Genomic DNA, 24,473 nt, shown 5'->3' with positions numbered 1-24,473 from the left:
ATACCCTATGCTGGAAGATTAACGCAACAATTTTTTTTGCATGCGTATAGTGTGATTTAAAGCAATATAATAAACTTCTTTTGCAATAACCAAAAAATTTTAAGAATTGGATGTTATCAAGGTTTAATAGATCACGTAATGCGTAGTGACTTCATCAACTCTTAAAATTATGAAAACAATTGAGTCGGAAATATGTTTATTTTACCATCAACATACATCGGTGGTACTAGGTAAATGCAGAAGCATTATTGAGATGCAATGGCAATAATGCGAAAGTTTGGACGACCTGATTTTTTTATCACAGTAACATTCAACCCTAAATGAAAATAAATAAAGCAAATTTTAAGAAACTTTTTCAAAGGCAACCCTCCAAATGATATACCGAATACAATTTTTAGATTATTTCATACAAAATTGAAATTAATTGTAGATGATATAGCTAAACACAACATTTTTGGAAAAGTCATTGCTTACGTTTACCATTAAATTCTAAAAAAGAGAATTATTTTATTGTCATATAATTGTAACATTGCATCTAAACAATAAATTATTTACTACTACAAACATAAATAGAGATATTTTAGTGGAAATTCCACTTAATTCACAAATACAAAGATTAGTTATTAAACACATAATTCATGGACCTCATGGTAAAGATAGTCCATGTCTTACCATCCATCAAAAAATTTGTAAAAAAAAGTTTTCAAAAAAGTTTACGAATCATACTATTTTCACAAAAAATGGATACCCAAATTACAAAAAAAAGTGACATCAGAAGTGAAAATTACATGTATCAAATCAAAAATAGTAATAAAAAAAGTTTTAGTTGATAATTCAATGGTAGTACCGTACAATCCAGTTTTATTAACGAAATATAATTGCCACATTAACGTTGAGTATTGTGCAACTATTTAAAGTATAAAGTATATTTTTGATTATGTTTATCGAGGAGGAGATAGAGCATTACGTAAAATAACGAAAACAGATACGAGTGATAAAAAAGACGATGTAGAAATTTTTGATGAAATATCAGAGTATGTAGATGGCCACTATTTCAGCCCCATAGATGCAGCATGGCGATCGCAAGAGTTCTCTCTGTGTGGACGTAGTCATTTTGTATTTAATTTATCAGTACATATTGAAAATAAACGAAAAATAGTTTTTTAAGAAAATAATAGTCAAGGTCACAGTTTTGATAATTTAGGATTTTACTACAAAAGACCTTTGTTTTCTCATGGTCAACTATGCGTATTGGTATCAAGATGTAAAAGTCCTAAAAAATCAAGTTTTTAAATACATAGAATGTATCTTGAAAATTAAAACTGTAACAAGTGCAAGCATAAAAAAACTGATACATTAAGATACTGTATTTTTAAATTAACATTGAAAAAATAGAAATGCTTACATTGCAAAATTTTCTTTGCATATTATAACTTTGACATTCATCTTAAAAATTTTTGAATTTTGGTCAAAAATTAATCTAACGAATTTGAAGGACAGGACAGCCTTTAATTTCGTACTAGAAATTTTATGACAAAAATTGTTGTATATTTTTAATCACCGATTTCATAAATATAAAAATTTCGTACTTTAATTTTTTGTGCTGAATACAATTTCACTGCTATGTTTTAATAATAGGAAATATCGATTAATAAATCTTTTATTTTATACGATGATATAGATATGTAAATTTATCTTTTAAAAAAAAGCTTTCCTAATTAAATTTTTATCTCTGAATACTTCAACTCCAAATACAAGTTGTATGGACTTCCGTTGTGAACACGTAGGAGAGTGGACGTGTAAAAGTGAGCTCCTGAATAAAGCAATAAATAGAAGAAAGAGCAAGGGTAGATAGCTATAATAAATTCTTTAAAAAGTGGTGAAATACATGAGGACATAATAAACAGTGACAAAAAGTGAAAAAGAAAGTGAAACAGGAGGATTATAAAGGATTGAAAAACAGGTAGGACAGAGAACGCGAGAGACGAACAAGACGCCGATGCAAGTCGCAAAAGAATAGTGCATTCAGGTGAACAAAGGAAAAAGTTGTATACGAAGGAAAAGGGAGAAAGAAAGAAGTGATAATAATTAAAGAAAAGTGATCAGTGAATAGTGAAAAAGTGGGCAAACAGGGGTATAGAAAAAAGTGAGGTTAGGAAACCCAGTAAGAAGGAAGGGCACGGGCAGGAAAAGGTGATTTCTTTTTATCGGTTACCGACAGAGAAAGTAGAGACAGTAGATAAAGAAGTTTTTGACAACCTGGTTACTGGCAGTAGATAAAAAAGAATTCCTGAATTACCGGAATTGGCAGAGTCGGTAAGGAAGATATCTGTAGAGTCGGTAAAATTTTGAAAATGACAGGAAAAAACGCAAATATTAACACGAGGAGTAATACAAACACAAATCCAAAAATCAAAGAACAATCCACCCTGAATTTCCAGAGAGAAAAAGAAAAAAAGGATGAAATGATAAGATGAGTAGAATAGAAAAGAGATTAGATAGTATGTTTGAATTGATGGAAAGATTAGAAAAAAGAGAAGAAGAATGGAGAGAGGAAAGAAGCAGGTGGTTAAAAGAAAGACTAGAGTGGATAGAAGAGAAGAAAGCTATTGAAGAAAGGATCAACAGATTAGAATGGGAATTAGAAAAAAATGAAAGGGAGAAGAGAAGACAGAACATTGTCATTAAAGGTGCAATTATAGAAAAAGAAAATATAAAAAAGAAGGTGGAAGAGTTTGTGGAACAGAAAATCAATGTCAATGGAAAAGTGAAAAATGCTACTGAAATAGTGGTAAAGAAAGGAAAAAGTGATATGAAAATGGTAGTAGTAGAATTGGAAAGCAAGGAAATGAAAGACAGTATCATGATGAACAAGAAGAAGCTTGAAAAAGGAATATATATTGAAAATGATTTGACACGAAAAGAAAGAGAAATACAAAGATTGATATTCGATAAATCAAAGGAACAAAGAAACGAAGGAAAAACCACAAAAATTGGCTATATGAAATTGATGATTGATGATAAGTGGTATAGATACAACGAATGGAAGGGAAATTTCCTAGAAGAAAGAAGAAGGATACAGGGAAAGATAACAGGAAGATCGCAAGAATGAAGAGGACAAGAAGGGAATGAGGAGAGGGAGCTGGAGGAGGAGAAAAAAAAAAGTGTAAATATATGCGTTTGGAACATAGTAGGAATGTTAAATAAGGACGTGGAAGTATTGGAATATTTAAATAATTTTGATATTATAATGTTAGTAGAAACATGGTTAGAGAAAAATAAATGGGAAGATATAGAAAGTAAGATGTCGAAAAAGTATGAATGTAAATTTGTTGCAGCAAAAAGAGAACATAAAAAAGGTAGAGCGAAAGAAGGAATAATTACAGGAATTAATAAGAAGTTAGAAATTAAAAATTACGAGGAATTGAGTGGTAACATAGTAAAACAAGAGATTAAATATGGCGAACAAGAGTGGACATTTGTAGGAGTATATTGCCAAGACGTGGCAAAGACAATGGAAATTATAAAAGAAAAAATAGGAACGCAGGAAAAAGGTGGTATTATACTGGCAGGAGATTGGAATGCGAGGACTGGCAGGGAAGGTGGATGGGTCAGTGAGATGGAGATTGGAAGCAAGGAAGTCAGTAACAGGAAATCAAAAGATGAAACAATCAACGAGGAAGGAAGAAGGTTAATTAAGGAAATAACAGAAGAAGGATGGGGTAAAGTTAACGGACAAAAAGGAGAAGAAGGAAACTACACGTACATTGGCAGCAGAGGTGAGTCAGTAATAGATTATGTTATAAGTAATCAAGAAGCGTTAGATCAGATAAAAGAATTAAAAATAGGACAAAGAACAGAGTCAGATCACATGCCATTAGAAATATACTTAGAAAATGAAATAGAGATGGTAGAAGATAGGGGAAAGGAAGAAAAGGAAATTTCAAGAAGAGAATGGACGCAAGAATTGATAGACCAATACCAGGAGAGGTGCGAAGGATGGAATTGGAAAGAGATACAAGTAGAAAGAAGTTGGGAAGAAATAAAAGAAGCAATAGAAGCAGCAGTACCAAAAACTAAAAAACAGTCTAAGGTATGGAGGTTGGGAGAAAGAAAGTGGTATGACAAAGAATGGAAAGCAAAAAAGAAGGAGCTGAGAAAAATAATGAAGCTATGGAGAAAAAAGAAAGTGGATAGAAACTATCTAATTAACAAAAAGAGAGAGTATAGAAATTGGTGCGAGGCGAAAAGAAAAAGGTATGAAATAACGGAGGAAAGAAATATAAAGGTCGCAAAATCAGAAAGGGAAATTTGGATTTATATAAATAGATATAGAAAGAAAAAAGCAGGCGTTAATAATAAGACAGAAATTGAAGAATGGAGAAGGCATTTTATGAGGAAACTAGGCGGTAAGGATGAAAAAGCTATGATGATAGAAAAGGTGGAAGAAGAGAATGCAAGAATAGAGAAAAGTACACAGGACCAAGAAGAATTAAGCAAAGAAGAGTTCAAGAGGTTAATAAATAGGTTAAAACCGAGGAAGGCACCAGGAGATGACAAACTAGAAAACGAAATATGGAAATATATGCCAAAAGAGGTGGATGCAGCGCTATGGAAATTGATGAAGAAAGTATGGGAAGAAGGAAGAATTCCAGTACAATGGAGAAGAGGAGTGATATGCACAATTTATAAAGGAGGTGATAAAGAAGAGCTGGATAATTTCAGAGGGGTAACTTTGACATGCACGGCATATAAAATATACGCGAGTATGTTAAATGAATTATTAAAAAAAGAGATTGAACAAAAATTAGCAGAAAGTCAATTTGGATTCAGAGAAGGAAGAGGAGTGATGGAAGCAATTTATACGCTGAAGCACATAGTGGAAGACAAATTAAGTAAACCAAAAGGAAAAATATTCGCATGCTTCATTGATCTAAAAGAGGCATTTGACAGAGTAGATAGAACGGTTTTAAAGGAAAGATTGCAAGATATGGAGGTGAGTAAAATATTGATAAGTAGAATTATGGATATATACAAAGAAACTATAAATATAGTGAAGGTAGGAGATGAAATATCAGATGAATTTTGGACAGAGAGAGGAGTAAGGCAAGGGTGTCCATTGAGCCCAACATTATTTAATGTGTACCTAGCGGATCCAGAAGAGGAAATGAGAAAAGGGCAAGTAGGAGGATGCAGAATAGGAAATGAAAAAATATGGAGTTTATCCTACGCTGATGACATAGTTTTAATAGCAGACAGAGAAGAAGAGCTAAAAGATATGTTAAAAAGGTTCAAAAAGTACATTGAGAAAAAGAAAATGATTTTGAGCGAAAGAAAAACAAAAATTTTAGTATTCGAAAAAAGAGCAAGGAAAGATAGAGTATGGAAATGGGGAGAAAATGAACTAGAAGAAGTGACAGAAATTAGATATCTGGGATATATTTTACAAAAAAATGGTAGTAATGAAAGGCATTTGGAAGAAAGGAAGAGAAAGGCTATAATGGCGATGAAAAGCGCTTGGAGTATAGGTGAGAGGATATTTAAATATAGTTACCAAAGAAGGAAGAAGTTATTTGTGGCATTAGTGGAGAGTATAGCGTTATTCGGAGCAGAAGTATGGGGCTGGGAAGAAGATGAGAGATTGGAAAGTATACAAAGAAAATATATTAAGTGGTTATTGGGATTAGACAGGAATACACCAAATTATTTAGTTGAAGAAGAATGTAAATTGGAAAGCATGAAAATGAAGGCGCTAAGAAGAGCAATAAAATTTGAAGAAAAGATTAGGGACTCAAAAATTAAATTAGCAAAAGAAGGCATAAGAGAAAAAGATAAAGATAAAGAAAGAGAAAACATAGGAAGGGTAGCAAAAAAGAGAATGGAAATATTAAAGGAAGAAGAAGTAACAGAAACAAGATACATGAGAGAGACAGAATTCAAAGAGCAAGTAAGATTTAAGATAATAGAGAGTATAAGAAGAAAGGAAAAAGAAAAAAGATTAGAAAAGATAAAAAACTCAAGATATAATAAGATATACAAGGACATAATAACAGAGGATGAACCAGAATATCTGAAGATGGAAATACCAATAAAAGATAGAAAATTAATGGCAAGATTTAGATGTGATAATGAATGTAAAAGCAGAGAACATTGGAAGGAAGAAGAAGAAAGGAAATGTAGATTATGCAAGGAAGAGGAGGAAAATCATACACACATACTGAAGAGATGCGAAAAAACAAGGAGCGAAAAAGTAATAGAAGATATACTTGATAAGAGCGCAAAGGAAATAGAAATATTGAGAAGAGTAGTTAGGAAAAGAAAAGAAGGGGAGAGTTTCTGAGAGTGCCAAGAGAAATAGGATGAAGAAATCAAGAAGGAAGAAGGGAAGGATATGAGAAGAGAGAAGAACGAAGAGAAAGGATCAAGAAAAACAGTGTTAAGTGTAAAGTGAAGTGTAAATATACTTTCAAAAAGACTGTAGTATTTAAGATTTAATTTATTTTATTGTAGTGGTTATATAAACAGTATATTTTTTTGTTTTTTTTTTAAGTTTCTAATATTATATAAAAGAAAAAGTGACTAATTGTTTCAGTATTATTAATAGATTTCATTTTATTTTATTTCTAGTTAAATTTAAACATAAATATTAATATGAATTTTAAATAAGTAGCAAATTATCTTTGAAAAGTTTTAGGTTCATAATATTATCTAAAAGTAAAAGTGACTAATTATTTCAGTATTATTAATAGATTTCATTTTATTTCATTTGTAGTTAAATTTAAATATAAATATTAATATGAATTTTAAATTAGATTTAAATTATCTTTGAAAAGTTTTTTTTTTTTAATTTATTATATGTTTTTGTTTACTTACTAATAAGAATAGGTTATGTAACTTGAAAATCATGAATGAAAATGTAAGACATATGTAAAAGGAATGTGCAAAGATAACGATAAGAAATGTAACGGAAGCCCTCCAAACCCGAAAGGGACGGAGTATGAAATAAATAAAAATAAAAAAAAAAATACAAGTTGGATGTATTATATAATAAAATATTGTGATACCAAACTATATGGTGTATGTATATTTTAAGTATACTGCAATATAAGAAAAATCATTAAGAAAAGTGAGCAAACTGAGTAACAATGGATTACTCATTTAACAAGTTCATCATTTTGTTAACATTAAATTTAAATTATATGTTGTAACTAAATTTTAAAGTTTTTAATATTCTTGGGGGGTTGGCACACGAATCGTGCAGGGGGACAAAGCTCTACTAGTATATATGCATTGGTTATAGCGGTAATCACTTGAGAAAATTTACTGTGGCATTTCAAAACACTTTTGAGTGGACTCTTTTATAATCTTACAGCATAAAAAGACCAACGCACAAAACAAAGCTGTCAAAAAGTTTCAATTTTTGTTAGTACAAAAATTTTGGTCACTTCAGTCCTACCAACATACACTACTTTGCTACACATGCAAGTCAACTGTAAGGTAAGGAAAATTATTTTTTTGTACAATTTATTGACCACTGATGTTTTGTAAGCAGAAAATTGTTTATGTTAAGTGTAAGGGCCGCAATAATACTTTAAAGCTCAAAATGTCACTTCCGTACACCACAGTTAATATTAGAGAAATGTCTCGGCATTTGGTCTATTTTGCCTTTTTTTGTGTTACATCGATGAATTTTTATTCCACTCCCAACACTAGTAACAAAGGAGTTTACTATTTAAGGTGGTTTAAACTAGGCTTTAATGACTACTAAGACAAAACTCTGATGAAAAAAAAAAATAGTTAAATTTAACGCCACCAATCAAAGTTCTGAGGATTTTTTTTCAATTTTGAATTGACGGCAAAAATTCACGAAATCTCATTTTTAGGACTTTTTGTCGCTCCTCTTTAAGCAGCTATAACTTTTGAATGGAGGCCCTAAATGAAACAAAATATTTTTTTATCGATAGTGTTTAATCCTAGATTTTATTTCATAATGGTAAGAATACTTTAACTGTACAGAAAACTTAGCTACACGCATCACAAGCAGAAGCTTTTTTTTCGAAAATTGAATTCAATTGACTTATACAAAATACAAATATGAATATGTTTTTTAGAGCCTGCAATGACTGAATAGACGTTTTACAATTTCTACTCACCACGTAGCAGATTTTATGTATGGCTATCGTATTCTACGTCGGATTGTCGATCAAAAATCTTTTTTTTATAAATGGAAAAACGATCGTTAGTATTCCAAAAAAAATCAAATAACTTAGCACGGTAACCATATTAACCGATTACTTAGCAAATGAAAAAAAAAAATTAATCAGAAAAAATAACAATATGAAATATGAAAAAATAAGAAAATGAAAGGACTCAGCCTTATTCCTTACGTGAGTTTGTTTAGAGGGGATAAGAAAATCGATCGAAGCGCCCATGGTGGCAAAAATTTTGTTAGCTCTCTGAACACTGAAGCCTTAATTCATGTGCGACTAAATTTTTACTCCTGGATCTTAAAACTTGATACTGTTTTGTAATTTGAAAAAAAAAACATTTTATTTTAATTTTTTTTACAATTTTAAGCGTACTTAAGAATTGGAGGTTATGTTTGCTAGAGCCTAAAATTACTGAACGTAAAAAGTGTGATACAGAAGCTTGAAAATAATCATTGGGATTATATAAGGCCATCTAATACCTTATTATTAATAAAAAAATTTAAGAATCCAGGTGACATCCTTACAGTGATCGTTGCATTGCGAGATTAGGTTAGGTTTCCCCAGTAAAAAAAATAGGTTAGTCTGTCTAAGTGCCTCAAATATATTAAAACATGTTGTGCAGCAATAACAGCACCTAATAGATTTGTTTCACAGAAGACGCATTATTTTTCACTTTTTTCTAACTTTAGAAGTACATAACCGTTTAAGGTTATGTTTTCTATAGCCTATAATGACTGAATAAACATTTTACGATTTTTACTCACCACTTAGTGGATTTTATTTTTTTATGTCTTATTTTGAGTATTTTATGACCATCGTATCTAACGCCCAATTTATCACCGAAAGTGCTTTTTTTATAAATGGAGGAACGATTATTACTATTCCAAAAAATCGTATAAACTAGCACGGTACTTTATGTCAGCGCCCCAAGTTTCACAGTATACGTTGTTCTCTGGATAATAGTATTATATATATATATATAATGTTTTTTTAGAAATGGTGTAAAATATAATTATCATTTAATTATTAGTTAATCAGATAGTATCATTTATAAATAGAAATAAATGAAAAATAGAAAAAAATAGTGATCATACAATATCTGTCACTTAATAAGAAAAAATCTTTGTTTTTAAATTTGAATCTTTCTGCCAACAGGCGTTGGCTGACGGTCATTATACTAAGTTTTTATGACTCGTCCAAAGGCTCTATCTTCTGTTTACTTCAGCTGTTGCAGCAATTAAGCCTTGGGCCCAGCCTCTTACGAATTCATGCGATAAAGTAACCTCGTGCACTTTGGCGATTTTTCAATTAAGTGGCTTTAAGCGTTTTGTGTTTATTTTCTCTTCCATAGTGTCACGGTTTTTGTTACAATCATCAGTAGTTAGCTTATTTACTTTCACTGTGCACGCTAATACTTGTATGTTTGTCTTATAGTTACTGCAACATTTTGCGCTTATTGGGTCCTGTGTTTATAGGTTAACGCATCAATCAGGAACAAATCAACAAAAAACAAATCAATGTCTACAAAATAGTCTAGAAGCTTACAAGGCCATAGGATTCATAATGATCCTAGTTTTAATCCTTTAAAATTAACAAAACACTCAAAAAAAAGCAATAAAATTTCGAGAAGTAAATGCAAGTCAAGTTAATGCAATAAAAATACCAGTAACTAATAAGTTACTAAAACAAAAAATCTGTGATTCCTGCTTTCTGCGCATCAATAAAAAAAAAAAAAAAAAAGATGATCCAGTTAAAATGGTATGTAATTGTAATGAAGAACTAAATTCACTCGATAAATTTTATATATTTCTCATGTGGATTATTATTTTTACAGCCCAATAATATCAATATACAGTGATATACAGACTTATACACTAAAATTGACAGTGAAGAGACTTAAGGACCTTCTGGTGAAAGTGCAACGATACAAGATATTATTTGATTCCAAGAACAGCTAATAATACAATAAATAATGACAAATACTAAGGGCTATGCTGTTCAAATTGACTTTATTTGAAAAACGACGTTTCGACTACTCCAAGGTAGTCCTTATCAAGTCAAATATTAAACAATAATCGCAGAGTGTCGTCAATGTAAGATGTTTATTCTACTCAACTGCGATATAGTACTGAATCGATATAGTACTATATCGCAGTTGAGTAGAATAAACATCTTACATTGACGACACTCTGCGATTATTGTTTAATATTTGACTTGATAAGGACTACCTTGGAGTAGTCGAAACGTCGTTTTTCAAATAAAGTCAATTTGAACAGCATAGCCCTTAGTATTTGTCATTATCTATTGCAACGGTACAGACTGCTTGTGTTGAACACTTAAATGAAGGATTCTGTTTTATAGCATTTTTGCCTCTTATTAAAAAAAAAAAAAAAAAAAAAAAAAATGGAAGCAAAAGCGGTATTCACAGGAGAAACTAGAAAAAAATTTGAGAACTGATTAAAAAGAAAATGTTTAATATTAATAACGATGGTCCAGATAATAATAGCGATAATGATGCTGATAATGACATGACGATTGTAGTAACTTTGCTAGAAATTTTTAATACTACTGACGATCACGCTCAAAACATTAATTTTTAACCATTTTAAAATATTGGTCTTATAAAAAAAATTGAGTTTACTTTTCCAACTGTTGCTCACGATATGATTATTGTTGCACAAAATATTACTAATGAGAAAGGTGTTTTACGGTATCTGAGTCCCAAACGTCATCCATCCTTAGATGCAGATGATAAAAAGGTTATTATCAGTTTTTATCAGTCGGATGACAATACTCAATAGACGCCCTGCAAAAAGGACTCTGTTTCAGTCAAAGTCAAAAAACAGAGAGTACAGATGCAAAAACCTACATTTTGAACAACTAAAAAGGTTATTTTTATGATTTAAAGAGACCCAGTATTAAAATGTAACTTGCCATTTTGTGACCAAAACATTGTGTATTGGCAGACGTTAGTGGTACTCACTCTGTTTGCGTCAGTCCAGTAAATAAAAATGTTGAGTTATTAATAGATGAAGCTAATTAGAAATCGATTACAGCTGATTTGCAAGAACCAATATCAAATTATCATAACTGTGTGAATCGAAAGTTATGTAAAGTTCAATCTATAAATTGGTTTTTGGGATGATGTGTTGAGTGTCCTAGTGTAACTAATATTATCGAGCAATTCAAAAAAATTTTCGAAAGTAAATTAATTAAAACTGTCACTAGAAACAGTTGGTAACAAGTGACAAAACTTGATTACAAACGTTAATATCTAGTGTAAATGAATGTTTAGAATCTTAAAGTAGTAGTTTGAGTAAATTGTTGATACTTTTTTTATGAGTACATAAGCAAAAAAAGTTTATGAATAACAAAAAAATAAAACTGATGAAAAAAGAATGTATTGTAATTTTCTACTTATTTACTTTACATACTGATTGGGATAATCCATAAAATAATGGTTTGAGGCGATAATATAAGGTGTACTTAGCAACTTTGGGCACTAACACCACCTGGATCCTGAAATTTTTTTATTAATAATAATTTTTTTTTTCAAATTACAAAACAGTATCACATTTTAAGATCCAGGAGTAAAAATTTAGTTGCACATAAATTTAGGCTTCAGTGTTCAGAGAGCTAACAGAATTTTTGCCATCAAGGGCGCTTTGCTTGATTTTCTGATCCCCTCCAAACAAACTCACGTAAGGAATAAGGCTGAGTACTCTTATTTTCTTATTTTTTCATATTTCATACTGTTATTTTTTCTTATTAATTTTATTTTTATTTGCTAAGTAATCAGTTAATATGGATATCTCAAAACTAGTTAGCATATTGTACGTGAGTTAGAACTCTGAACTATAAAATGCTATATTTTCGTTTCGGTACCACTAGCAATGTTAGCAATTAATTACAAATACACCAAGCAGTATATGCAAAAGTTTCTAAGATATTTTAACATTTTATCATTGCATGAACTATAACCCTCAAATCCGAAACGAAGGCCCCACTGATAATGACACACATTTTTATGACAAAGTATACGTTGGTGGCCTCCTAAAAGCTAATCAATTGTAATAAAAGTTATTAATCAAATATAATATTGCAAGCCAACGTTGACATGTGCTTCATAAATTATTTTTGCATGTATTCGCATTATTTTAACTATCTTACACAACATACTAAATTCAGTATTGGTAAGTAATTTGAAAAAAAATTTTTTTTACAAGTATGGCATGTTAAACGTGCACTCGACGGAAGAAAAATGAAACATTTCATGGCTTGTTTTTATAAATTGTCATTTACTATCATTTTACCATAAAAAATCACGGGGAAAAAAGTTTCCCCTTTCTGGCTTTAATGCAAAAATCGCCTATTTTGTCAACTTTTCATAGGAATCTTGCAAACGATAGACCGGACTGACAAACAGCTTCCATCATTTGAAAGAGAAGCAAAAAATACGTTGAAAATAATTGTTTACTAGATTTTGACCAACTTAAAACCTTGAATAAAACGTCCGTGAAAAAGTCAGTGAAAAATTTTAAAATACGAAGGATACATATACATATATAGTAGCGGACGGCCAGCAGTAATAGCAGTTACCCCACCACGCGCACGCGCGCTCCTGTCCCTCAAATGGCTTCGAACTTAAAATATTTTTTCGGACGCAAACCACCAAGAAAAACTTACATTTCTGCTGTAATCGGTCCAAGATGCTGCCCGATCAGAAACCTACCCTATGTTGCATATCATGCCCATGTACGGTGCCATAAGCTACGTATACGGATCATTTACGGCACCATACACAGGCAGTTTGCAAGGTGTTACCAGGTGCATGTGAGTCATTCTTTTACAAACCGAACGGATTTTGTTGTAAATAAATCGTTACCTCTCCGATTCGGCTGATAATTTTTTTCCAGCTTCTATATTGAAAAATAAGAGATACGCGTCCAAGAAATTTTTTTTATCGCCTATTTTCGATTTTATAAGTTGTAACAAATTTCAGAATAGTGGTTGGAGACTCATTTTAAAAAACGTATAGCTCCGAATCCTTAATAGCTATACAATTTTTACTAATGGCACTTTTGTAGCTAAAGAGTTTAACTTTAGGAAAAAATTTTTTTTTTAATTATTAACATATTGATAATGTTATTAACAATTTAATAGTTTTAATCGATTTTTAACAATTGCCCACAAAATAAATTGAGTTTTTATTATTACCATCGTATTCTGCGTCAAATTTTACGTAAAAATCATTTTTTTTTAAATAGAGACTTTCCAATTGTTATTGTTGAAATATTAATTTGTGTAGCGCGTAATAGTTAAAAAAACTGTTTTTTAAGTATGAAATAATATCTGTACCTCGTATCAAAAAAAGTTGAATGTAAAAATTGTAGATAATTAAGAAATATACAACTTTTGTATTTACCATTTGTCAGTATGACCTCAGAATTTTGTATTATCGTGCAAAAATGCAAGAAATTACCATTTTATCATTTATTTAGTATAAATTTTCATTAAAATTGAATCATGAGTGATTTGTTTTCTGATATAATCTCCTGAATAATGAAAAATAAATTTTCTTTAAGAAAAAAAAGATTATCAACCACTAGACAAAAAAATAATAATAACAATGCTCGACGTAACATCAATACGTAAACTTTTTTTGTTCTTTAAATTTCTTTATTTCTACTTTGTTTTTTATTATTTTATTAATTGTCTACTTTTACATTAAAAATCGATTTTTCATCTCTTTGATTTTTTGGAATTTTTAAATTTCGCGAGGAAGCCTGCCTATAGTACGATCTATGATTTAAAGTGTTACCCACGCTATTCGCATACATTTCCTGTACTACAAGTTCGTTGGCTTATGGATCAGCTGTGCGTTTATTTTGGTCCGCTACCAAGACATATTCTAACTCGTTGTAATTTAAAGTAAAAATTATTTATCAATACCACGGAAAGAGGCACGTGAAATGCAAAAAACAAGGTATCGATCAGACAGATGATTGAATCCTTTTTATCTCAAACATCCAACAACAAACACTTCTGATTTGAGGACAGTAAAAGAAAACCAACTTTTGAAACTGGACTTGGCAATTTCGTCAGATGCATTACAACAAAAAGTTTGTTCTTCTTGCCGCTTGAAGTTATCAAAGTTTAAAAAAGAAGAAACAAAAGAGAGTGAAAATGAACTACCAGAATTTATACGTACAAAATTTTGATTATTATATTAAGTTCAGACATACCTAATCTCTTGTAGAATTTTACGTTGATGTTTTAGTCTAATTTTTTTTTTAGACGCTACAAAAAGAGAATTCTTCAAGTGAAGAATCTGATGTAAAAATTGGGAGCAGTGACGGTACATCTGGATTTTCGAGAGATAATCTATCTTTGCAAAGTGAACGAGTGGATTTTTCCAACAAAGAATTAACCTTCTTAGGATCTTCGCCCATCAAAAACAAAAACTATCGTCGAAAAGGTATTTTGAAGAAAAATCAAAACAAATATCGTCCGTAACTGATAAAAAAAATTTCAATGTGAGCCGAAATGATCCAGATGATCTTGAAGCAGATGACGACGAGTCCTCGAAAATAAGTGCTTTGCAAGAAAGTTGCAATACTTCGGCCGACCGCTTTCACAAAATTAAAATTTTTACTATTTTTCGATCGTGGTCTTATAAAAAAATTGAGGGCACATTTACTTCCGCAACTCGTCACATGATAGGCATAGCAAAAAATGTTGCTCGAGATAAGGGATTGATTCGGGGTCCAAACCCAAAACAACATCAGTCTCTAGATGATAACGTTATCGATACAATTGTTAGCTTGTACCAGTCTGACGACTACACTCAATATAAGCCCGAAAAAAAGATTACGTTTCAATAAAAGTAGACGGCAAATCGGTACCTATTCAAATAAGACTAGTATTAAATAATTTAAAAGAATTGTATAAAGTTTTTACTAGTACGTATTCAATTATGAAATGTAGTTTCTTAAAGTTTGTTAGCTTAAGGCCGAAATACTGTGTTTTGGCAGGTGCTTCTGGTTTTCACTCTGTTTGTGTATGTCCTATACATGAAAATGTTAGTTTATTAGTAAGTGGTGGCAATTTCAAATCACTTACTTCCAGTTCTGAGCTGCCTTTGATCAATTATAAGGATTAATTGGATCGTATGGTATGCAAAAACGAAACGACTGATTGTTATTTAAATTCTTGCAAGAAGTGCCCAGGCGTGACAAATGTTATTGAAGAACTAGAGGAAATTTTTAAATAAAAATGTATTGAAATTGTTACCTACAAACAATGGGTTACGGTTGAAAGAACCTCATTGCAGACCTTAATATCTCCAGTTGATAAATTTTTGCAGAATTTAAGTGAAGGTTTGCAAAAACTGTTGATTCATTTATTTTTGGTTAACAAACAAAGGGATTTTTTAAATAAGATGAAAAATAAACTGAGGAAAAACAAGTGTATCGTAATTGGCGACTTCTTAGAAAATTATGCTTTTATAATTTAAAATTCGGTTCAGGGTATACATTGGAAAAACGATCAGGCTACCGTACGCCCATTTTTAATTTATTATAGGAATGACTTGAATGAATTAAGAATTTGAAGTTTTGTTTGCATTTATAAATGCCTACATCACGACACTATTAACGTACATCTATATCAGAAGCAGTTGATTGAATTTATTAAAATAAATTCACCGTGTGTTAATAAAATACTATACATGTCTGACAGTGCGAGTGGACAGTATAAAAATAAAAAGAACTTCATTAATCTTACTCATCACTTTGAAGACTTTCAAATAGCAGCAGAGTGGCATTTTTTCCCTACTTCACATGGAAAGGGGCCAAGCGACGGAATGAGCGAGATAGTAAAATGACTAACTGCCAGAACAAGTCTTCAAAGAATTAACAATCCCATTCAAACGCAGCGAGAACTTTTTGATTGGGCCACAGAATCACTGCCAAATATTACTTGTCGTTATTCTACAAATGATGATTACGAAAAAGAAAGGAAATTAGTGTCAGATAGATTTTTTAGAGCAACAACTAATAAGGAAACGCTAAAATATCATAGCATTGTTCCACTATTTCGTCAAGATCTAGAAGCAAGGCTGTTTTCTTTGCACGAAAAAACAAACAGTGTGAAAATTTTCATCGTGACATAATTTTTTTATGAAACTGTAAAAAAATTTGTACTTGTACATAAAAATTTGTTACACCTATAAATAAATATTAAGCAATCATGATGTATACTTGGTTTTTTACTACACATTTTTATTAATTCAATAAAATATTATTTCTTCAGTTATTATTGCTTATCTCCGTTTTACAAGTAAAAAATTACTCTTAATAAATGATAAAATGGTGATTTCTCGCTTTCGTGCATAATACAAAGTTTTGAGGTCATACTGACAAATGGTAAATACAAAAGTTGTATATTTCTTAATTATCTACAACTCTTACATTCAACTTTTTTTGATACGAGGTACAGATATTATTTCATACTTAAAAAACAGTTTTTTCAACTATTACGCGCTACATAAATTAATATTTCAACAATAACAATTGAAGAGTCTCTATTTAAAAAAAAATGATTTTTACGTAAAATTTGAAGCAGAATACGATGGTAATAATAAAAACTCAATTTATTTTGTGGGCAATTGTTAAAAATCGATTAAAACAATTAAATTGTTAATAACAATATTAATATGTTAATAATTAAAAAAAAAATTTTTTTTCCTAAAGTTAAACTCTTTAGCTACAAAAGTGCCATTAGTAAAATTGTATAGCTATTAAGGATTCGGAGCTATACGTTTTTTAAAATGAGTCTCCAACCACTATTCTGAAATTTGTTACAACTTATAAAATCGAAAATAGGCGATAAAAAAAATTCCTTGGACACGTATCTCTTATTTTTCAATATAGAAGCTGGAAAAAAAATTATCAGCCGAATCAGAGAGGTGAAGGTCAGAATCCGTTAGGTTTGTAAAAGAATTATCCATGTACAAACTGGCCATGGCAATCATGGAGTCCGGTAATTTTATACGGTCCGTAGACTTCCCGGAAATAGCAAACCTAAGCGAAGAAAGTCATCTAAAAATAATCAATAATTTATAACTAAAAATCCAGCGTACTATGAAAAAGTAGTGTTTATTAGTAGCATTAGTACAACTTAAGTTTAGAGTTAGTATATTTAAGTAAAAAAATATATAGAAACGTAACTTTTTTTTTTTCGCTTGTATCCTCAGGTGTTTCCATGTTTAAGGGAGTTCAACACCAAATAGAATTAACATTGCAATAAAGCTAAAATTTTAGGTAAGGATAAAAAATGGTATGAAAATAACTCAGTTAAATTTTGTGTTCGACAAGTGGATTGACAAAATTTAACATGCATCTTTATAGGAAATAGCAATTTTAATGGCTTGTATTACTTATAACTTATTGATTACTATTGGATTTCAAACAAAAAAAATTTTCGACGATCAAAAAATATCTTACGATTAAGTATCGATCAAAAACGTGACCAGGGTATTTACAAAATACAAAACATATTTATAAGCTAACTGACAACTACTTACAGTTGTTGGTCATGTTTTTAGTTGGGGCGTGAGAAAGACAGACAACGAATCAAACAGTCGCATGTTGTACAGCATATCTACAACCTGTACTACAGCAAGTGGTAGAATTCTCTGAACTAAAATTTTTCTAACAATGTTTTAGATCGGCCACCTTCCTGATCCACACAGCAATTGATAATTGGTATTGAGTTAAAATATATATTTTATTGTGATTCACATCAATATCAATAGCTAACCTAATTTACTGTAAGCGTACATTATTCTGAATAAAAAATAAATGGTGAGAATTTCATAACGATTAGATCAAAATTTTTTTTATTGGCTTTACTATCAAGCACCAAGACCGTCAATTAGTCTAAGGCCCGAATGATTTTTTAATCCTAAGTTTTCCGGTAGAGAAAAAATTGGTCATTCCTCTCGAAAATTTTCCCAGGGATACGGGAAAAATAGTCATGTCTAAATTAAAAGTCAGCTTTATTTATTAATTTAACATTTTATAAAAAAAAAGTGAACATTTTTTATCAAGTTCTTGCTCAAGAAATCAGGTTCTATTGCTCTTCGATAAGTTTTTTGACAGTCAATCTTTTTGACATCAAATTTCCTGTGAAATATGCACTTTTTCAACTCATTTGTTGTTGATATCGCTTTGATGGTAAAAAAAAAAAAAAAAAAACTTTTTACAACGAAAAACTTTCGATCGACGTCAAAAAAAAACTATTATTTTAATGTGAACACGACCATGAGAAAATAGTGATTTGTGAAATTTCAAAACCATTGACAGTTTTCTGTTGATTAATTTTTACAGTAAAATCTTGAAGAGTTATTGAAAACTGCAGAAATACATAAAAACGATACATAAATTTTTTTGAAATGAAAAATTTAATTGTCGGCCTGTTATTGCAAAAAACGCCAATTTGTCGTAGCTCGGATCAAGAGTAAGCTACAGGATTCTTTTATTTTAATTCATGTTTTTTTTTATGACAAATGTAATGACGTTTATTAGAAAACAAAATATGCAAATTGGTGAGATAATTGCAAATTTTGAAGTTGCAAAATAAAATTTTTGGTAGCGAAACATAAGAATTCACAAAAATCAATTTATTTTTGTTATCATTACTAACATGAAATACAATGTCTTTACCAAAACGGAATGTTGATAAGGCGACCGTGAAGTTTGTAAAAACACTTCAAAGTTTCACTTTAAAAAATTAGTAAAAAATTGACAACTATTTTGTAATTTTATGAATAGCTTTTAGTTGTGCTACTTAATACCTATATTTTCTCACGGTTATGGCCAAATTAACACGATATTTTTTTTCAACATCGACCGGAAGGTTTTCGGTATGAAAAAAACTTTTTTCGTTTTTTTTCCATTAACGGGTTGGTAACAATAAAAAATAGATTTTTAAAAGTGCTTTTATTTATTCGAAATTTGATTGTTACATCCCGAGTTGAAACGAATTATATTTTAACTAAAAGCTGTCCATCTGTCAAATTCAGATAAGACGTATTGTGAATATAAAGCAAGCTCATAGGACAAGAGAAGCTCATACGTCATTTATATGCGTATGTGTAATAGCTTTAAGGTGAATGTTTAATAATATGCTGATATATGGTACAGCAAGCCTCTTTGTAAGAATGCACGTATGTATTGAAACCGTATTGTATGTACGAATGAATAATTCACTTGCGCATTGATTGTCCACTTCTGATAACACAGATTTGAAAATTTGTAATTAAGACACTATTTTATTACATTCCAAATTGACTGTAAAATCCCCAGAAGGATAAATTTTAAAGTATGTAAACTTACTGTCACAATTGAACTTGCATTTGGCGTTCTTAAATTGTTGATGCGAGCTTTCATCATCACTGACCCAAAAAAACTCAATCGCACTTATCAGAAAAATACGATAGGTACTGTTGTATTGTTATTTCCTAATATATGAAATCATCACATGTAACATCGTCGTGCAAGCCTACTGTTTTGCTGTCAACGCAATCTGCAAGAACATCGCTCATTGGTTGACCTAATTCAACCAAAGGCCTCTTTTACTCGCTCTGACGCTATAAAAAATCACCATCAAGAGGAAAAATTGCTCTCTTTACGTATGTCACCTGTCCTCTAAGGTTTTAGTCTACTTTTGACTTCCGCGACTCGCGAGTACCTTATACACGTAAGGCATAACGTGTTGGCTGAGGCAACTCGGGTACAGGTCGAGAGTACAGGTATCAATAATATCAGACTACGCTAAGGAGCGAGGTACAACGAAAGAGGCCCTCCAAAAGTGGTTTCGGCAATAGCAGAGAAGGCAAAAACCGCAACCCCTTATAGGCCACGAACTCATTTGTGTAGTATAAGTAATCACTGGGAATTACTGCACGAAGCATTAGGAAACTCCGAAACAGCAGTAACAACAGTCAGTGATAGATGTAAGTTTTTTATCAGTAATACAATTTATATCAAAATTTGTGAAGTAATCTGAATGGACTGTATCCAAGAGAATACCTGTTTTGAACTTTTTTGATAAAAAATTAAACATTGATCAAGTCATCCATATTATTTAAATAATTATTTTTACTTCACTAAAAAGAACAAATAAAGCTTACGAGCTCAATCCTAAGAAACCCACGAATAACATTAAAATAAAACGGTTAAGACCATACTTTAAACAAGTCCGGTCATAACATGATGACAAAAAGATTAACGCTCCAAAAATTTCTCGGAGAGCAGTAGAAGCGGATACTAAGAGCAAAAACCTAAATAAAAAATTGGTATTTTTTAATGAAAAGTTATGTGAATAAATGAAGCCGACTTTTGATTTGGACAAAACCATTTTTTCCTTATTCCTGGAGAAATTCTGTAGTGAAATGACGAATTTTTTCTCCACTGGAAAACATAAAAATAAATGGTACCTTTTTGTCTCCGGGCAATGGACGAATTGTCTTAATTGACAAGTCCGTTTTCAGAGCTCGTTTGAGCTAAATATTTTATTACTTTAACTGTTTGTACATGAAGTTGTGTATACATTTGAGAAAATTAATAAGTTTTATTTTAAGCCATCGATACGTACATCAAATAATCGTATCAAAAATAAATCTAAAAAATAATCCATTATAGGAGATATTGAGGTCAGATACGCTAATATGTATTGCCAATTGAGAGCATTGATTTTAGGGGCACATAACAGGTAGTGCAACTATCACAAGACTTTGTTGTAACTGAAAAATAATGAAAAGGAAATTTTGAAAAAAAGTTATTTCGTGTAAAAAAAAATACAATATTGCCGTTACATTTATGCGATGTATGTAATCAAGGCAATGGATTTTTTATAAGATAGTAAAATATGCATCTCCTTATATATACTGTAATAGATCACACGAACACTAATTTAATATTGCAACTTCTCTATTTACGTGCTAATTACATCAAAATGTAAGTGTTTTAAATTCTGAGACTTTCTTATACCATTATACAATACCATAATACCATTTTACATATTTAAAAAAAAATACAATTAATGAAAGAACATGAACCTTTTATTGATGTTTCTGTAATTACAGCTCAGACCCTCTGTAATTGGGACAAGCTTAATAATAGGGTTGTCTACTCTATTTCAAACAAGAACTGTCACGTATTGCGCAATGTAACGATGCAAAAATGGTCTTCACGTTCTAAAATGCTCTCGCTGATGCTACGTATATACAAGGAGCATTCATTTGAAGCTTCTCCGAATGAGTTTGTTCTTTGGGAGCTATATATATGCTAAGAGGAGAGGAAGAAGAGGCCAACGGACAACTAGCTTACCTTGCATAGACGCAGCAGCGCCAGCGAGAAGGGACAATAAGAATGCGAAGGCGACTATCGGGATACACAGAAACTGCTATGTCAAGAGTGACTGCGAAGGAAGATACGTGGAAGCAGCAGCAGCGGCGGCGGCAATTGCCTAAGCGAGAGATCGCGAGTCAGTTTCGAAAAGAGTCTCGAACTATGCGCCTGGGTGCAAGCAGCGAGTTTCAGCGGTCTGTGGGTTTTCATCACGAGAGATAAGTGCGATAGAGAGAGTTAAGAGAGTTTTCCATAAGGTGCGTAGAGTGTTGAGGGAAGAGAGAGAAGTATGTGCGCGAGTATAGCAGCTGCTGTGTTCTCCCAAGACGACGAGGTCTCCAGGTAATGAACTACGGAAACAGCTCAGATCAGAAGAGGGTAAAAGGGAGAGAAAAAAAGAGCGAAGCCGTAAGACGAACGACCCACTCGAGGACCCTGGATGACATCACGCTGGGTGGACTCGTGGACGTTTGACCAGGAGGTGAGGCCAGAGAGAGTGTAACGAAGATAGAGAGGAAGAGGAAGTAGCATGTGGGTTGACGAGACAAGGTGTATGAGAGACCATGAGATGTATGCTTCGGAGTGCCACTGTTATTTACGTGTTTCACCGATTGTGTAAGGATAGATAGCAGAGAGAGAGAGAGAGAGAGATAAGGACGAGAGTTGAGCAAGAGAGAGTGAGAGAGAGTATATAGTAGTGTGTGAGATTTGGGACGAAGTGTAAGTGTGTGAGCGTATTAAAGATTGAATACAAGATAGTTAAAGTAGTTTATAGTTTATAGCTATAGTTTTTAGTAGTTCTCCTCGTAGAACGGGAGATATCCTGCACCAATCCACTTTTTTTAGGAAAAGAAGCACAAGGTATAAAAGGGACAAAGGTGACGTACATGAAAGAGATTTGGCAACGCTACGGTGGCGCCTCTTTTTATTTTCAGGTGAACAAGCAGTGTTACAACAAATATGTTTTGTACGTAAATATATTCATTATCACCATAAAAAGCATGAAATAACATATAACTGTAAAGATTAATGGGCGAAAGGTGCAGGGCGAAGAGCTTTAACGGTACATATTGCATATTAAAATATTTTAACTCATGCAGACACTCTGCAAAAAAGGCATAATCATGCAGACTTTTACTAACTTACGCTGACGACTGCAGAAGTTTTTAATGTTATAAGAGTATGTCTTAAAAGCACATTAAGTCTGCAATAGTCAAATTCTACGTATACATAAATATATACAGTGGTCGAGATGGCGCAACGGTAGAATTGCAGTTCCATCGATCTCCGAGGTTGAGCTGCCTTTGGCGCGGGTTAGTACTTGGGTGGGTGACTGTTCAAGTCTCGCCGTTTCGCCTGTGCTCTTGATTCTCCAGGGTCGATTAATTATTTCTCTGACGCTTCGTGTACGTGATCATAGGTGTGACTGAGTTGGCCCTCGTGTTTATTCGTATCAACATCTGGTCATAACTTAGGTGCACCGATGGCTAATTAACACTATGCTTATGTAAAACATGTCATGTCTGATCCTTCGGGCGATGATGAATAATATATATATATATATATATATATATATATATATATATACACACACATAAATATCCTCCTATATTATATAGTGATTTTGAAGGGTCATTCCACAAAACGCCTCCTTCCACCCTCCTCGGCCGCCCATCAGTCACCCTTCAGCCCCCCCCCCCTCTAAGAAAGGTAAAATTCCAACAGTTTTTACGTAATATTTATTAGGTTAAATTATTAGTTAGCCCCCCCCTTAACCACCCCGCTCAATTTTGAAAAAAGTACCTGATTTTTAACATATTAGAACACTTCCACACCTCCGTTGAGGTAGTGCTATGGTGCGCTGATCAATTTTTTTCTTAAATTTTATAAAAGCACATTATTTGCATTACTGAAAATATATATGAACATTACATTATATTTTGATAACTTATCAATAACAACGACTAAACTTAAAGAATATTTCAACCGTGTACCTTGCTTGTAGCCCTATTTACCACGAAAAGATAAAATTCATATTTATTGAAATATGGAGAATAATGCGCATTGTCATGGAACAATATTTGAATAATAATTTCTGTAATTCAATACATTCACTTATTATTTGAATGAACTGTGCAAGAATATTTTGGACAGTTTAATACATTTGCTAATGTATTGCTAAAGGAATTCAATATTTTTTATCTACTTTAGATGAATTCACGTCAAAAGTTTATTTCCAAACCATATTTCCTATTTCTAAATTATCATAACGTTCTGTTTAAATATTAATTCCATTTTCATTTTTGCATCTTGATAACGCCACGTATAATTGACCATGCAAAAACAGTGGTTTTTTCAAATGTAATCCAATATTATTAATACTTTAACCTTGAGATCTATTGATGGTCATTGAAAACGCTTAGACTACAGGAAATTGTTTTCTGTATAAAATGATAGGTAATGATGATGAATTTCCTGTATTAAAAGTTATTTTTGATATAAAAACTCTATATCATATTTTTTCCAGTTATAATTTTTGCTTCAATATTGTATTCAAGTAATAATGTAATTTATAATTTTGTACCGTTACGTGAGCCATCCACTGAACTTAAATTTCGTAACAACATAACAATTGCTCCAATTTTTAAATTAAGTTCATGCGTTGGAAAGCCTTTATGAATATTGTTTAGAAATTCAATTGAAAAATGTATATAAATATCATTATCAAACTTATTAACACTTGTAAGTAGCATGATCTATGCTGTAATCTGTTTTCATTTCTCTTTTTACATGATTTAGAATTTTATTATTCAAAAAGAAAGTATATATTTGTTATAAGAAGTATGAC

The 24,473-nt window shown here is 31.5% G+C and overlaps 2 protein-coding genes across 5 annotated transcripts in view; one reads left to right on the top strand and one right to left on the bottom strand.

The window, feature by feature from the left end:
- The window catches only part of Moe (moesin), a 236,779-nt gene that overhangs the window by 137,234 nt on the left and 75,072 nt on the right, over positions 1 to 24,473 (bottom strand). The window contains exons 4-6 of one of the 4 annotated variants that reach the window (XM_089592506.1): positions 24,216 to 24,232; positions 3,734 to 3,756; positions 1,383 to 1,418 (exon numbers count right to left, since the gene is read on the bottom strand). The exons of the other annotated variants lie outside the window; for them this stretch is intronic. Coding sequence (XP_089448632.1) covers positions 1,383 to 1,418; positions 3,734 to 3,756; positions 24,216 to 24,232 — 76 coding nt within the window. The remainder of the gene's footprint in view (positions 1 to 1,382; positions 1,419 to 3,733; positions 3,757 to 24,215; positions 24,233 to 24,473) is intronic. 4 annotated transcript variants of the gene reach the window in all.
- On the top strand, positions 2,474 to 3,112 carry LOC149374594 (uncharacterized). Its single transcript, XM_089592475.1, has one exon. It carries the CDS (start codon positions 2,474 to 2,476, stop codon positions 3,110 to 3,112), a length of 639 nt encoding a protein of 212 aa, XP_089448601.1.

This window comes from Copidosoma floridanum, unplaced genomic scaffold, assembly GCF_036245765.1.
Source record: "Copidosoma floridanum isolate Cflo_tuat_1 unplaced genomic scaffold, Cflo_Japanese_pri ptg000018l, whole genome shotgun sequence".
In the NCBI taxonomy this organism is placed as follows: domain Eukaryota; kingdom Metazoa; phylum Arthropoda; class Insecta; order Hymenoptera; family Encyrtidae; genus Copidosoma; species Copidosoma floridanum.
Note: the sequence above shows the minus strand (reverse complement) of the source record. Positions and strands in the feature narration are given on the sequence as shown.

Bases quoted from the DNA above. Each gene is read 5' to 3' on its own strand.
- LOC149374594 (XM_089592475.1), top strand. From the start codon at position 2,474: ATGAGTAGAATAGAAAAGAGATTAGATAGTATGTTTGAATTGATGGAA.